At 46.2% G+C, this 14,613-nt stretch overlaps 1 protein-coding gene across 1 annotated transcript in view; it reads left to right on the top strand.

Moving 5' to 3' along the window:
* dst (dystonin) overlaps window positions 1-14,613 on the top strand; it is a gene marked incomplete at its 5' end in the record, with an annotated part of 180,712 nt that overhangs the window by 94,288 nt on the left and 71,811 nt on the right. The window contains 9 exons of the mRNA XM_080016404.1: window positions 843-7,004; window positions 8,232-8,378; window positions 9,061-9,276; window positions 9,369-9,515; window positions 9,607-10,251; window positions 10,832-10,990; window positions 11,387-11,587; window positions 12,573-12,860; window positions 13,318-13,866. Coding sequence (XP_079872530.1) covers window positions 843-7,004; window positions 8,232-8,378; window positions 9,061-9,276; window positions 9,369-9,515; window positions 9,607-10,251; window positions 10,832-10,990; window positions 11,387-11,587; window positions 12,573-12,860; window positions 13,318-13,866 — 8,514 coding nt within the window. The remainder of the gene's footprint in view (window positions 1-842; window positions 7,005-8,231; window positions 8,379-9,060; window positions 9,277-9,368; window positions 9,516-9,606; window positions 10,252-10,831; window positions 10,991-11,386; window positions 11,588-12,572; window positions 12,861-13,317; window positions 13,867-14,613) is intronic.

Here is a 14,613-nt window from a genome sequence, read left to right as displayed (position 1 = left end):
CGCCCTCCGGGTCGACAAAACCTCTGATTGAGTTGAAAAGAAACCGGTAGAAACAGCTGCATGACTAACGTTTGCCTCCTGGACCTGGTTCCGAGTACAACGTCAGAAGTTTTCTTGCCTCGGTCACGTTGGTCCTTTTATCCAGCAGTGTTGACGTTTTGACTAATCAAATTTGGTTTTGAGTGTGCTGTAAACATGCTTAGCGCCAGTGGTGTAGTAGTGCCCGGAGATGTGGGTATACTCTTAAATATTTGCACCAAAAAGTATTAAAGAGCATTTATTCACATGCGATTGGATTAGCCACTCATGTGCTCTCACGATATGGCTTTTGCAGGACATTACTGAATTATGTGCATCGGGGGGGATTTAGAAGCGGGTGTAACCGTATGCAATGCCAACTGAAAAAGAAGTAGGTGGTACGCCCTATACCTGCGTAATACTCTGCACTACACCACTGCTCAGCGCCCACGTCATCACATTTCATTCATTCTGAGATGTCACCATCACCACGCGCTTGAACTGTCTCCGACTCCAACTCTCTCTCTCTGATGTGTCCAACGTCCTCTGTTTTGAGGTTTGCATTCACAGATGCATGGTGGCTTCATGTGCTATTCATGTCCTTTATTCTGCCTTTAAAAGCCTGACGCTGTCTTGCACTTTTGCACTCGAATCTCTTAACAAACACCTTTTTGTCTAACGGTGAGTACGAGTTTTCTCCTTGAACTTTTGAAAATAGATTAATTACAATTTCTTATTTTTCTTTAACACAATATTATCAAGTATAACCAGTGATTTGTGAAGTTGATCTTTGCATTTAAGTCAATGTTTTCCCTTCTTCACAGGAATGTAAAACCACCGATGACGCATATGTTGGAAGGGTGGAGAAATGTCCTGGTCAGAGTCTCGGTCAGAGTCATGGCCAGGACCACCAGATTCCTGGGGCTGTTCTTGCAGAAGCCCGACCGTTCCCCTCTGAGGTCCAGGTACATCTGGACTTAAGAGATTCCCTGAAACACGACGTTTGCCCAGCCCGGAACCAAAGCCCAAAGCTGGATGAAAAACAACACCAGTGCATCAGCGGTCCACATTGTTCTTCTACGTCCCTGACCACCGTAGCTTCGGTTCGGGAGTCGGGCAGGTCCGAGCAGCTGCTCGTCAAGACGATAGAGGTCCGAGACCAAGGCGAAGGACCGAAGATGTTCTACAAAGGGGAAGCCGTGACCCTGGAGACGGCCTTTCGCTGTGGCTTGGTTCCCGCCTCCGTCTACGTGGAGGCTCTGCAGAGAACGTCTCAGCAGGGCCGGATGGAATCCGACGTAGATGAAGGCGGTTCCCCGACGGGGATGGAGGGCCACTGTGCGCTGTGCGATGAGAAAGCGCTGATGTTGAAGTTTGAACATGAGAACCTGCTGCGTAAAGATGCCGGTCCGACAATGTCAGTGGATGAAAATATGGACCGAGAAACGGGTGGAAACTCAGATAGCCTTCTACGCCCGGATGCCGAACGTAAACTTAAGAGTCAACAGATAGGAACCAGGCTTGGAAACAAGGAAACGTTGACGGCAGATGGGACTGTTCAGTGTGATTTGATGCAGTGCAGCACTACGCTCATAGTGCTTGGGAAACAGGGTGGTGTTCTGGGACTTTTGATACCTCGCTCTGGGGAAAACCACGTGGTAACAGATGTTAGCAGCGATTTTCTGAGCAACGGGCAGAAGATAGCAGCTTTTTACATCCCAGAAAGTTCTGAAGTGGTGGACATCAATTCGGCGTCTGAAAGGGGTTTGATCGACCGGGGCACGTCGGAAGTGTTGAGATCTATGGAGTTTCCTGAAGTGTTGCCTGATATTGATCACCTGAACGTGAAATATTCTTCCTGGCTCATGTTTAGAGAACTTACACTTGATGGAAGTCATTATGCTGGAGGAAATAAAGCGTTTCTTGCTAGGAATTATAATGCTCCATCTCCTGCTGAGGTGAGACAGTTATTCCGCTCCTACCTGATGATGAACAGTTACCTTGACCCAATGTCAGGACGGAGACTGCTGATACTTGACAGACAGTTGACCAAAATGGCCAAACTCTTCATTGAAGATTCGGAGTGTTGGAAGAACGAAGAGCAAGTTTCCAACCCTCGACCTTCAGTTTGTCAGCAACCAGAACCGGCAGATATTCCGACAGAATGTCTGCCGGTGGTTGTATCTTCCGATTATACATATAATCTGACTAATCTGTTGCACATCGATGAGGAGACGGATGGGTTTTCCACTACCAAGCAGGTATTAAATTCACATGATTTTGGTGTTTGGGGAAATGAGATGAGTTCTGATCAAAGACATTGTGTTGATCACATGGAACCCAAACCCGTCACAGCCGCCAAATATCCATTAGACAATGACTCCAAGAATCTGGTTAGTGCAAATTATACTGATTTTGAATATGAATCTATGACGGGAACCGCTGAAGATATGGATGTCAGAGAACCTCCCAGCGGAGGAATCGATATTGCATCTGAGGGGTCAAACCTTCCTGCTTTACGTTCAGAGAATAAAAGCAAATTTGACCGGGCCTTGAGGAATTATGACTCCCAAAGTTCCACATTGGCTGTGAACTCTTGTCAAGAGAGCGGCTCAAGAGGAACTTGTGACGATTCGTTCTCTGATCAGGAGTGGAAGGAAGAATATGAAGGACAAGGTGCCATGGGTCTTCTCAGGTGGCAAACGGGTGAAGGGGCTCCTTTGGACGGGACGTGCTATGACCTGGAGGCAGCTTTCAATGAGGACCTTGTGGCTGAGCAGACAGTTCTGCAGCTGGAGGGGCATGTAGGGTGTGGAGATGTTGTAGGGGATGAGGAAGGCTCAGAGTCGGTCATACAACTTGAAGCGGCAAGTAGCTGGCTATCCTCTGATGTCAGTTTGCATTTTAAGGAACAATGGAGCCTTCCAGATGGCTCGTGTGACTCAAAACCAGATTGCCCCATTGGTGTAAGAGACAGGTGGCTATCTGAAGTTGTAAGAGATGAAGGTAATGCTGATATCTGCCGCTCAGACATGGTTCCTAAATCCATGATTAATCCTGAGGAAAAGGCGAGTGATGCCGTCCCTAATGAGCCGAGCACAGATTTTATTAATGAGGCAGAAAGCGGTAACGTCGCCGCCGCAGCGTTTTATCTGACCACAGAGCAGATAGGAAACAGACATGCAGAACAGCAGACAGCGGGAGTGGATGCAGGAGAGATTGTCAATCAACCCCATCCTGCACTTTCCTCATGTATTAATCATGGGACTCCCTGCACCCAGATGATTTCACCCACAACATTGAACCAGGCAGCCGAAGACTCTGCTGGGCTTCAGACTGAGTTAACATCTTTATTGAGGGCAGATCGGGACAGACAGGACTTGATCGAGAGCCAGATGGCGGATGAGATGATTCATTCTGGAACTATCGTTCCACACGATGCTCACCAATCCCTGTCACTGTCGATCAGTCTGACGGACAGAAACCCCGAGGGTTCCGGTCAGATGGAGGCAGAGCACAAATACGAGACTTCCACAAATCAATCTGCCGTCGGGGACAGCTCCACTGGAGATGATGATTTTCTCAGAGAAGCTTATTATTCCCTTGTGGGGAATCAGGCTGTCAGTCCAGTTCCAAGTGACTCAGGTATGTCCTCATCCCATAGTGACGTGTCGACTGACGACGGTAAAACAGAGAGCGTGTTGAGTGCTGTTCGGTCCTCTCTGATCTGCAAGACAGACCACAGTGTAGATCCCTCATCACCAGGGAGTCTCTTGGGAAATAGTGTCTGCTCAATTTCGGAGTCGAACGGTAACCATGAGAGAGGGATCACGAAAGGATTTGCTTTACCTCACCAGGCAGAATTTCAATCAGAGAGGGATTTAGAGCCCAGATCCCCAGAAAATACTGACAGCCAGCCAATGATTGTGTGTGAAAGAACAATTACATCACAGATTGATCCAGAAAATACAGAGCACATTAAACCAGATGCCATGCACATTATTCCAGAGGTAATATCAGCCACTGACACTATTTTTTATTCAGATTGCAGCGCTGTGGCTGGGGTTGAATTAGGTGAAGATATTGACGCTAGGATTTCCCCAGAGAGGCACAGTCTTACAGCCACTAATGAAGTCCGACAGACTGAAGGAATGAGTGATGGCAAACAGAGTGAAAGTTGTATAGAAATTGCTTGCTGTTCAGAGCCGGGAAGGAGCCTGGAGCATTTCACAAATGATGAGCAAACTGATTCAGAAATAGACATTCTAACAGATGTAAAGAGACCAGACAAATCTTCAGAGAATCCTCTTGTGGTTTCTGAGGCTTTGTCAGACTCGCACACTACGTGTAGGACTGCCTCTATTTCTAATGTTCAGTCCACGCAAGGTGAGCAGGAGACCATCAGTGTAGATGCTTCTCAAAGGGCTGAAAGACAAGACACTGAAGGCCCAGAACAGAAGAATCAAAACAGTACACAGTATCGAGCCCCAGCCATTGTGGACAGTCTGGACCATTTCATGGATTCACTGAAGCAAAGCAACTCCAGTCTAACAGGAGACAAATCGGTAGACCAAAGTTGCAGACCCAATGTCAGTGCCTCTCAAAAGGCCGAAACACAAGACCCCGAAGGCAATAAGAACCAGAACATTACAACAGGGTCTCCAGGGTCAGCTCTGAGGGATGAGAGAGAGGAACCCCTGGGCCTTGTGGACAGTGGAACCCCAGATCATCTGATGGATTCACCAAACCAAGTGCACCCCAGTTCAAACAAAGAAGAATCGGTGGACCATGTTTCTGGACCCAATGTTGTTGCCTCTCAAAAGGCTGAAACGCAAGACGCTGAACGTTGCAACAACCAGAACATTACACAGTCTCCAGAGTCAGATGTATTGGACGAAAGAGATGAAGCCCTAGGCCTTGTGGACAGTTTGAACAATCTAATGGATTCACTGAAGCAAGTAGACCCCAATTCAAATAAAGAAGAATCGGTGGACCAAGGTTGTGGGTACATTTTGGATGTCTCTCAAAAGGCTGAAACACAGGATGCTGAAGGTCATAAAAACAAGAACAGTACACCAGGGTCGTGTGTGTTGGTTGAGAGAGATGAAGCCCAGCGCCTTATGGACAGTGGAAACCCGGACCATCTCACTAACTCACAAAACCAAGGTGTCCCCAGTTCAAACAGAGAAGACTGGTCAGACCAACCTTGTGGGCTCAATGTTGTTGCCTCTAAAAAGGCTGATACACAAGATTGTGAAGGTCATAATTACAATAATATTACACAGTCTCCAGGTGTGTTAGATGAGAGAGATGAGGCCCAGAGCCTTGTCCAAAGCAGCATGCTGGACCTCACGGATTCACCAAAGCACGGTGACCCAAGGTCAAACAGAGAAGAATTGGCAGACCAAGGTTGTCAGCCCAATGTTGATACCATACAAAAGGCTGAAAAACAAGATGGTGAAGGCAATAACATCCACAACATTACACAGTCTCCACGGTCAGGTGTGAGGGGTGAGAGGGATGAAGCCCAGGGCCTTTTGGACAGTGGAACACCAGACCATCTGATGGAATCACCAAACCAAGTGCACCCCAGTTCAAACAAAGACGAATCGGTGAACCAAGCTTCCGGACTCAATGTTGTTGCCTCTCAAAAGGCTGAAACGCAAGACGCTGAACGATGCAACAACCAGAACATTACACAGTCTCCAGAGTCAGATGTATTAGACGAAAGAGATGAAGCCCCAGGCCTTGTGGACAGTTTGAATCATCTCATGGATTCACTGAAGCAAGTAGACCCCACTTCAAATAGAGAAGAATCGTTGGACCGATGTTGTGGGTACAATGTGGATGCCTCTCAAAAGGCCGAAACACAGGGTGCTGAAGGTCATAACAACAATAACAGTACACAAGGGTCTCCAGGGTCATGTGTATTGCATGAGAAAGATTTAGCCCAGGGCCTTGTGGACAGTGGAACCCCAGACCATCTGATGGATTCACCAAACCAAGTGCGCCCCAGTTCAAACAAAGAAGAATCGGTGAACCACGGTTCTGGACTCAATGTTGTTGCCTCTAAAAAGGCTGAAACACAAGATTGTGAAGGTCGTAATAACAATAATATTACACAGTCTCCAGGTGTGTTAGATGAGAGAGATGAGGCCCAGGGCCTTGTGGACAGTGGAAACCCGGACCATCTGACTAATTCACAAAACCAAGGTGTCCCCAGTTCAAACAGAGAAGACTCGGCAGACCAAGGTTGTGGGCTCAAAGTTGTTGCCACTAAAAAGGCTGAAACACAAGATTGTGAAGGTCATAATAACAATAATATTACACAGTCTCCAGGTGTGTTAGATGAGAGAGATGAGGCCCAGAGCCTTGTCCAAAGCAGCATGCTGGACCTCACGGATTCACCGAAGCACGGTGACCCCAGGTCAAACAGAGAAGAATTGGAAGACCAAGTTTGTCGGCCCAATGTTGATACCATGCGAAAGGCTGAAAAACAAGGTGGTGAAGGCAATAACAACCACAACATTACACAGTCTCCACGGTCAGGTTTGTCAGATGAAAGAAATGAAGGCCAAGGCCTTGTGGACAGTCTGGATCATCTCATGGATTCACTGGAGCAAGGACACCCCTTTTCAAACAGAGAAGAATCTGTCAATAGAGGTTGTGAACCTCAAGTCCACGAGCAGACCCAGCAGCCTGCTGCAGGGAGCCTCCAGCCTCCTCAGCTGCTGCAGGTCCTGGACAGTGTCTCGTCCCACCAGGACACGTCGGCCCCGTCAGTCTTCAAGGCCAAAATGGAGACGCTTTGCGCTGTTGTCGGGGGAGATTCTCAAGTGGACATTTCAGGGCGCCGCTTCCCGGGGAGCATCGGGGAGGAACCTGAGCGGCCAACAGAGGAGAAGCAGAGCCTCCATGACTGCAAAGAACCGAGAGAGGAACCTGCTCAGACCTCTTCTAATGTAGAGACGTCTGGAGACAACAAGGTTATTCCTTTAGTTGTGTTCAAAGTTTATTCCCCTTAAAGTCCTCCTTACTATTCAATGCTCCATAGCCTTAAAAAAGTCCAAATTGTTCAATCCAAAAAGCAACACTGTGTAACATTTTTTTATCCTAAAATAACAGCTTCAGAATCATTTTGATGGTACACTGACTTGTAATATTGAGAATGGCATCTCATCCTCACCCCTCTTCTTGAATGCCTGTTCCTGCATTATGTAACTGTGGTGCAACATAACCGGTTTTGCGGTACGAAACCGCGGGAAAAGTGTGTTACGCCTTACGGCACTACGTCACTTCCTTGATGTTTGGCTCCGGTAATTACTTTTTTTTTGCCCAGTAAAATTTATAAAAAAAAAAAAAAAGATAAATAATTAATTTGCCGATCAAAATTTCCGGTAATAATGCTCATACAAAGCATAACCGCGTGAATGAGAAAGCCCAGTAGTGTGGCCGGCGCCCACACCTCATCTGGCATGCCTTCACTTTAACTGCGCCACCGGATTTGTTCCACCCTCTGATTCGCGCGTGCGAGCCGATCTGTCAGGCCGAGCACATCTGGTACCTACACCGATAGCAGGGGCTGGATCCCCACGCCAGGCTCCAGGGAGCCATGGATTGAGTGCTCGCTGAAGCGGGGAAGGTCCGTGCAACAGGCACTATAACCTAGGTGCACATTATATTTGTGTTTGGGCGTAGACTGTTATTGAGATGTGACCAATCAGGTTCAAATTTGTCCGGTAAAATAAATTATTTTCGGACATTGGACAGAGTTTTACGACAGTAAAAAGTGCAATTGCACTCAAACGGTAGGGGCATCAAATACCGAAAGTTACATAGTGCTGCCTTAAAACCTTTAACAATAATCTTATATTAGAGTATTTCATATTTATATTGGGATATATGCGGGTTTTCTCAACTTATCATGTAATAATCTCTTGATTTTAAATCAATACGTCCTAGAAAATACTAGTTTCACAGATTCAGACTCAAACTTTATTGTGTTGAAAAGGAAAATTAGTTTTCAAAGCCAGGACAACATAGAAGCATAACAACAACTAAACAAATAGCACAACACAGAAGACATATTTAAATAGAAAACATACTGTATTTCCAGTGTTATTTATAATAAATGGAGCAATTCTTTTAAGTTGATCCGGTAACATTTTTTTATTGGGCTACCTGATTTCTCTGTATATTTTTCCTTCCTGCAGTCGTACTCCATACAGGACTATCTGGAGTGTGTGGGAACACTCCAGGACTTGGCTGATGTTTTGGACGAGGTCAGAAACGACCTTTTCTCCCAGAGCTCAGTCAGCACTAACATGGAGGAGCTGCAGAGTCAGCTGGAAAAGTCACAGGTTAGACACCCTCTTAATGCTCATTTTATCTAAATTATTTGTCCTCAAATATAAAAATTGCATCTTCTTAAAAAAACAAAACAAAAATTTTTTTTTTTTTTTTTTTTTTACGAAGATGCAGTTTTTTGTGTCCTGTCTGAATAAACACCAGCCAAAAATCGTGAATTTGAAAAATTCCACAGAAATGGAAGTCCATTTTGTTATAATCTAAATTCCCATTTTTTATTTAAAAAATGTATTAGTGATTCATGAATCCAACCTTCAGAAAAAAGGAAAAAAATGTTTATTTATTTATTCTCTTCCACACATGGCTTTTCCCTGCACCCATCACGTCTCTGTTTACACTGAAATATCATTACTTTAGCACTAGTGAGAGAGCCAAATGTTTTGGTCTCATGCCCAACATTTTTGGCATTTTTATTTCTGAATCAACTTAATTTGCAAATTTCTTAGTGTGGATAGAGATGGAAATAAATTCCCAGTTTTATGCACACATGTTAAGCTTTTTACATTTCATGATTCGGTGACTCTCACTTTCATTTGCATACAAATTGCTTACTGAAGTGGTCCTGTATATGGAGTAAGTTTCTACGACAGAATATTTGAGCAAAACCAAAAATAAGAATTTCCCTGTATGTCCAAATTGTATACATTCCCTGACTTTCTGCGTTCTCTGTTCCAGTCCCTGGCGTCCCACCTTTCCAGAATGGACGCTGCTCTAGCGACAGAGCTGCAGAAAGCCAAACTCCTGCTGAACTCTGCCCTCGAGTGCATCCCCACGCAAATCCTCCAGGATCTGACGTCGGTCTTCAAAGAATTGAAGTCAGATTTTGCTGACATTAGCCATTTGTCCGCGGAGAGGACTCAAGCTTTGATTCGTGAAATAGAATCAGGAAAGGTCGGTGTCTATTGTCCAACCTTTACTGGTCATTGGAAACGTATCGATGTAACTTTGACAAGAGGATCAAGTGTTATTCTGTGTGCTTCTAGTTGCAGTTGGACTCCACGTACCAGGAGCTTCTCAGTAACCTTGGCAAATTAGCCGACTGCCTTCGTAGCAACTCAGAGACGTGGGACGTGGATTTTCTCAACACCTGCAATGTGGATACCCTGAAAGAGATCCTCCAGCAGAACAAGGTATCATGCACGTCCAAACCTACGTAACTCCTCCATGACCTTCGAAGTAGATTAAGTCAATCAGTTTACCTTGATGTGAATCTTCATCCAGGACATGGAGGGCGCACTTCAGAAGGGACTACGTCTCCAGCTGGAGGATGCAGCGTTGGACATCCAGTCCTTCTTAGCAGAGCACGGCCAGTTCCTGAGCCCAGCTCATAGCAGAGACATGCTCCGGCTGCTGAGCTCCACCCAGCGGGCGCTCAGGGAGCAGGCAGAGAGCCTGGTCGCCCATAAAGATACCCTGCAAGGCCTGATTGCCCAAAAAAACACCCTGGAAGGGCCGGTCGTCCAAAGAGACGACCTAGAAGGCCTGGTTGCACAAAGAGACGACCTGGAAGGCCTGGCCGCCCAAAAAGACGCCCTGGAAGGTCTGGTCTCCCAAAGAGACACCCTGGAAGGCCTGGTCGCCCAAAGAAATACCCTTGAAAAACTAGACTCCCACAGAGACAGCCTGGAAGGCCTGGTCGCCCAAACAGACACCCTGGAAGGCCTGGTCGCCCAAAGAAATGCCCTTGAAGAGCTAGACTCCCACAGAGACAGCCTGGAAGGCCTGGTCGCCCAAAGAGACACCCTTGATGGCGTGGTCTCCCAAAAAGACACCCTGGAAGGCGTGGTCGCCCAAAGAGTCTCCTTGGAAGGCCAGGTCGCCCTGGAAGGCCTGCAGGCAACCAGGGAGAGAGGCATCCAGCTGAAGGTTCTTCACTCCCATGAGTGATTCTCTGACTGATATGGCTTTGTGTGCTGAATCAGCATTTTAGCAACAAATTACACACTAATAAGGCATGGCGATGACGTTTTGTGACCTATGGATGGAACGATGGATGGATGGATAGATAGATTGATAGATAGATTGATAGATAGATTGATAGATAGATTGATAGATAGCCTACCATGTATCATATTAAGGATCCTTGATTTGGAAAAAGGAGTCAGCGGTGTAAAAGTATATTCTGAGTGGAAAACTGCATGTTTGTACTAATGTGTGACCTGGTTGTGTTCTGCAGGCTGCAAGACAGGAATCAGGACTTAACAGCGCCGAACAAAGTGCCTCCTCTTCTTCATCTTCACACCTTCATCACTAACATCAACACACCCCACACAGTGTTTTCCAGCCACACAACGGGACTGAGCATGTTTATGGCACACAAAAAAACAAAACTAATCAAAGTCCAGAATGCGGCTTCTCTCAGCGTGACTCATCAGGGTGTTGGGGGTTTACGCAGAGTCCCGTGGCTGCTTTGTGAAGCTGTGTCTTTTTCCGCTATGGTCTGCAGAGTGTGGCGGAGAAACATCGTGACATTTCGGAGAAGTTGGAGGAACTCTGCGGCGGCCTGACGCTGACGGAGAATCAGAACCGACTGATCGACCACCAGCAGGGGGCGCCGGCGGCGGAGGGTGCGAGCGATCTGCAGCGACACCAGAAAGAGCGTCAGGTGAGGAACACACAGTTTAAAAAAAATAAAATAAAAATACGCCTTCAGTTACTTCATTCCATGATTTAAGTGTTTGGTGTTGGACTTTATAATTATAAATATTGTAAATAAATAAAAAATTATATGGAAAAAAATGGGAAATAAGATTGTTTTTCTTGTTGCTTGGTAGAGTTAACAAAACAAAAAATATTTACAACAATTAAGAAAAAACAAATAAATACATTTATACATATCTATTGTCAAAGAACAACACCATAACCAACAGAAAACAAAACAGTTTACTCAATCCCTGAAATTCATAATTTGTTCCCTCCAAATTACATTCTAATTGGCTGGAAAACCATGTTTCACCACATGTAATAATACAAGTCTAAAGAGTTGTCCTCTGGTCTCCAGGCGCTGGAGAAGGACGTGCTGAGCTTCCTGGAGGAGAACCGAGGCAAACTGACGGAGGAACAGGTGGCTTCCATCGAGAAGAAGCTGGAGGAGGTGAAGAGCAAAGAGAAGGTCCTGAAGCAGCAGCAGCAGCAGGAGGAGGACTCCAGGACGGACCTGGAGGAGTCCAACACCACCACCCTCAAACACAGCAGCGAGCAGGTCCGCCCGCTCTCCTCCCCGACCACAGAATGATCATTTTGGGATAAATAATAGGAAGCCGAAAAGGAAAACCAAAAAGTTGCTGTCAGTTCTGAAATCCGGTTCCATCTCAGTTTGGGGCGACATTTAGGATTTTGGTGTGGCAGAAACATGTTCGCTGTGGTTCAGGACTTATCTAATCCGAAGACAAGAACTTAGAAAATCACAGAAGAGTCCTAACTTAAGAAATATCCCAAGTTTGGAATCCTTTTTGATGTCAAAAATAACTGTCCAAATAACTCACTCTGTCACTTCTGCTGAAGTTACAGTTCTGGTTTATGTTCTTATTATGGAGTTGAAAATATGGAGTGGGGTGGAATGTAACTCCCGGATTTCTTTGAGTGAAAGTACAACTATCAAAGTTCAACGTTCACCTCTGTCTGGCAGACCAGACCAATAACCAGTCTGAGTTGAATTAAAGTTAAGAAGCAGGAAGTTAGAAGACATCCATTGAAGCCGCTAGAGGATGACAGTTGTGCGGGTTAGTTAGTTCTAAGAGCAGTTATAGTCGGGTGTCGTTCACGTGGTAACATATAAATACCTAGGTATACAGTATACTGTATATCTAGATATAGAGGTGCCCCAAAAGTGACTTTATAAGACCTCGACAAAATCTTTGCCACTTGCACAAAAATAGAAATGTCCAAAGAAAATAGCCAAATAAAAAAAGTGATTCTTTGCACAGCATAAGTTCAGTTGAGAGGCAAGATCTGTCATGAAGTGACATTATGGTTATTGGTATAAATATATCAAATATAAATGTAAGTGGATATACAGTACGCAATTAATAAATATGAAAACAATATTGGGTAGAATCATATAGTCGGCCAAAGATAAGATAGATAGGGCACAGCCCTGAGTTTAGGCTTTGCATCCGTAATAGCAAAAATATGCCCTTTCTTCCTATGTTTGAAATTTAATTGAAAATTACAAATTTTCTGCTCAGACGGCGGCTTTGAAACAACTGGAGGAAAGTAGGAACAAGATCGAAGGTCTCATGGACTGGATCTCCAACATGGGGAACGAGAAGGGCGGTGGACCAACCGGCGCGTTTAATGGGAAGATGGAGACGACGGACGGGGAGACCCGGGAGACGGGGGAGACGGTGGCGTTGATGGAAGAGGACGACGACCCCAATGGGAATGCACTAGAAAACACGGAACAGGATTCTGGAATCGGAGGCAACGAGAAATCCAGCTCCTTGGACCTGGACCAGCAGTACCACAGAGTCAAGGTTAATCATATTTAATCTGGGATTTATTGAATTTTTATATATATATATATATATATATATATATATATATATATATATATATATATATATATATATATGCTGTCTATTTAAAATTATTTTCAAGGAAAATACCGTGGATGACTTTAGAAACAATTGTTCTGCTGTCATTGCAGTCATTAAATATAAGTATAAGTGTGTTGAAGGCTCCGCTACCTAGATCATAATATAATAGTCACGCAGACACAATCAAACTGTCACTTATTTATTTAGTTCTTGTATGATATGATGACTATTTCTTCTAGTTCTAGTTTTACATGATACTACTGTTTAATTCAACAATTTTTGTTTGTAAATAATTTACTTTCCAAAGCCTTTGCCTGTTTTTGCCATGTCTGAATCTCCATCTACTCTACTCAATGGATTAACATGAAAAAATTTGCTATATTTCCTGGTGCAGGCCCGTCACCAGGAGATCCTGTCCCAGCAGCAGGACCTAGTCCTGACCTCCCAGGCGGCCCAGGCGGCCCTAGACCAGCAGGCCCTTGTCCTGTCCCCAGCCGAGAGGGACAAGCTGCAGAACGACCTCCAGGCCCTCAGGGGGCGCTACAATGACTCGCTCACCCAGGCCGAGCAGCAGATGAAGCGGCTGCAGTGCATCCAGGAGGAGCTCAAGCGCTTCCAGGACGACAGCCTGGAGTTCCAGGTGTGGCTGGAGGCGGCGGAGGAGGAGCTGGGGGTCTTGGCAGGGCCTGCCACCTCCCTGGAGGTCCTCACCCAGAAAATGCAGCGGCAGAGGAGCTTCTCTGAGGACGTGGTGTCGCACCGCGGGGACCTGCGCTTCGTCACCATGTCGGGTCAGAAGGTCCTGGAAGTGGCCCGGGCCAGCGAGGACGCTGCCCCCAGTGGAGAAAACCCTGCACTGTACGTGGAAACCACGGGGACTTGCACCGAGGTGAAGGACAAGATGGAGGAGGCAGCGAGGAGATACAAGACCCTGCACTCCCAGGTACCGAGCCTGTCATAACAAACAAATAATTGTTCTGTCCGGCGAATGTCTGCAGTCGTGCCAACATAAGCTCCATGTGCTCAAACTGGAAAAGATAGTCTTGCATGCTTGCAGAGAGCCTCTTTGGGAGGAATGATGCGTTGGGCCACAGCCCTGATCTGCCTGAGTTCCAGAGTATACAGGTTTTGCTAACAGACACTGCATGGAGTTTGCCAAGGCATTTGGCTGATGACACTGCCATAAGAAAAGCGGCTTGGCTGACAGCCACTTCAACTCGGCACCTTCGAGTGGCTCAAAGGGAGGCAGTGAGAGGGCCTCTAGCTCTCGTAGGCTGCAAGCGTCGGGCTCCTTTTAGGAACCTTGTGATACGGGCGAGCAAAAGTGTCGTGTCTTGGGCTGCGCACCCCAAACACAGGGCACATATTAACCAGTCGTCGAGGTAGCGGAGAACCCTTACCCTGGGGCTCTGTATGGGTGACTGCTCCCACACATCTTGGGATTGTGTCCGCCATGTCTGGCATGTTGGCCAAGGCCCTGCTACCACTAGAATGGCGGAAAGGGACCTGGGGTCCGCCCAACACCTTTGTAGCTCCCCAATGTAGTCTGGAGACAGTTGAACACTACAAGTGTCTGTCTAAAGGGAATGGCTGAAGAACGCACTGGTGGGGGCAGATACGACCAGGGCTTTATCCAGCCCTAGATGTGCCAACGCCATCGGAATGGCTGACTTCCGGCCCTCCTGTTCTT

Source organism: Zeus faber (assembly GCF_960531495.2).
Source record: "Zeus faber genome assembly, chromosome: 16".
Lineage (NCBI taxonomy): Eukaryota > Metazoa > Chordata > Actinopteri > Zeiformes > Zeidae > Zeus > Zeus faber.
Note: the sequence above shows the minus strand (reverse complement) of the source record. Positions and strands in the feature narration are given on the sequence as shown.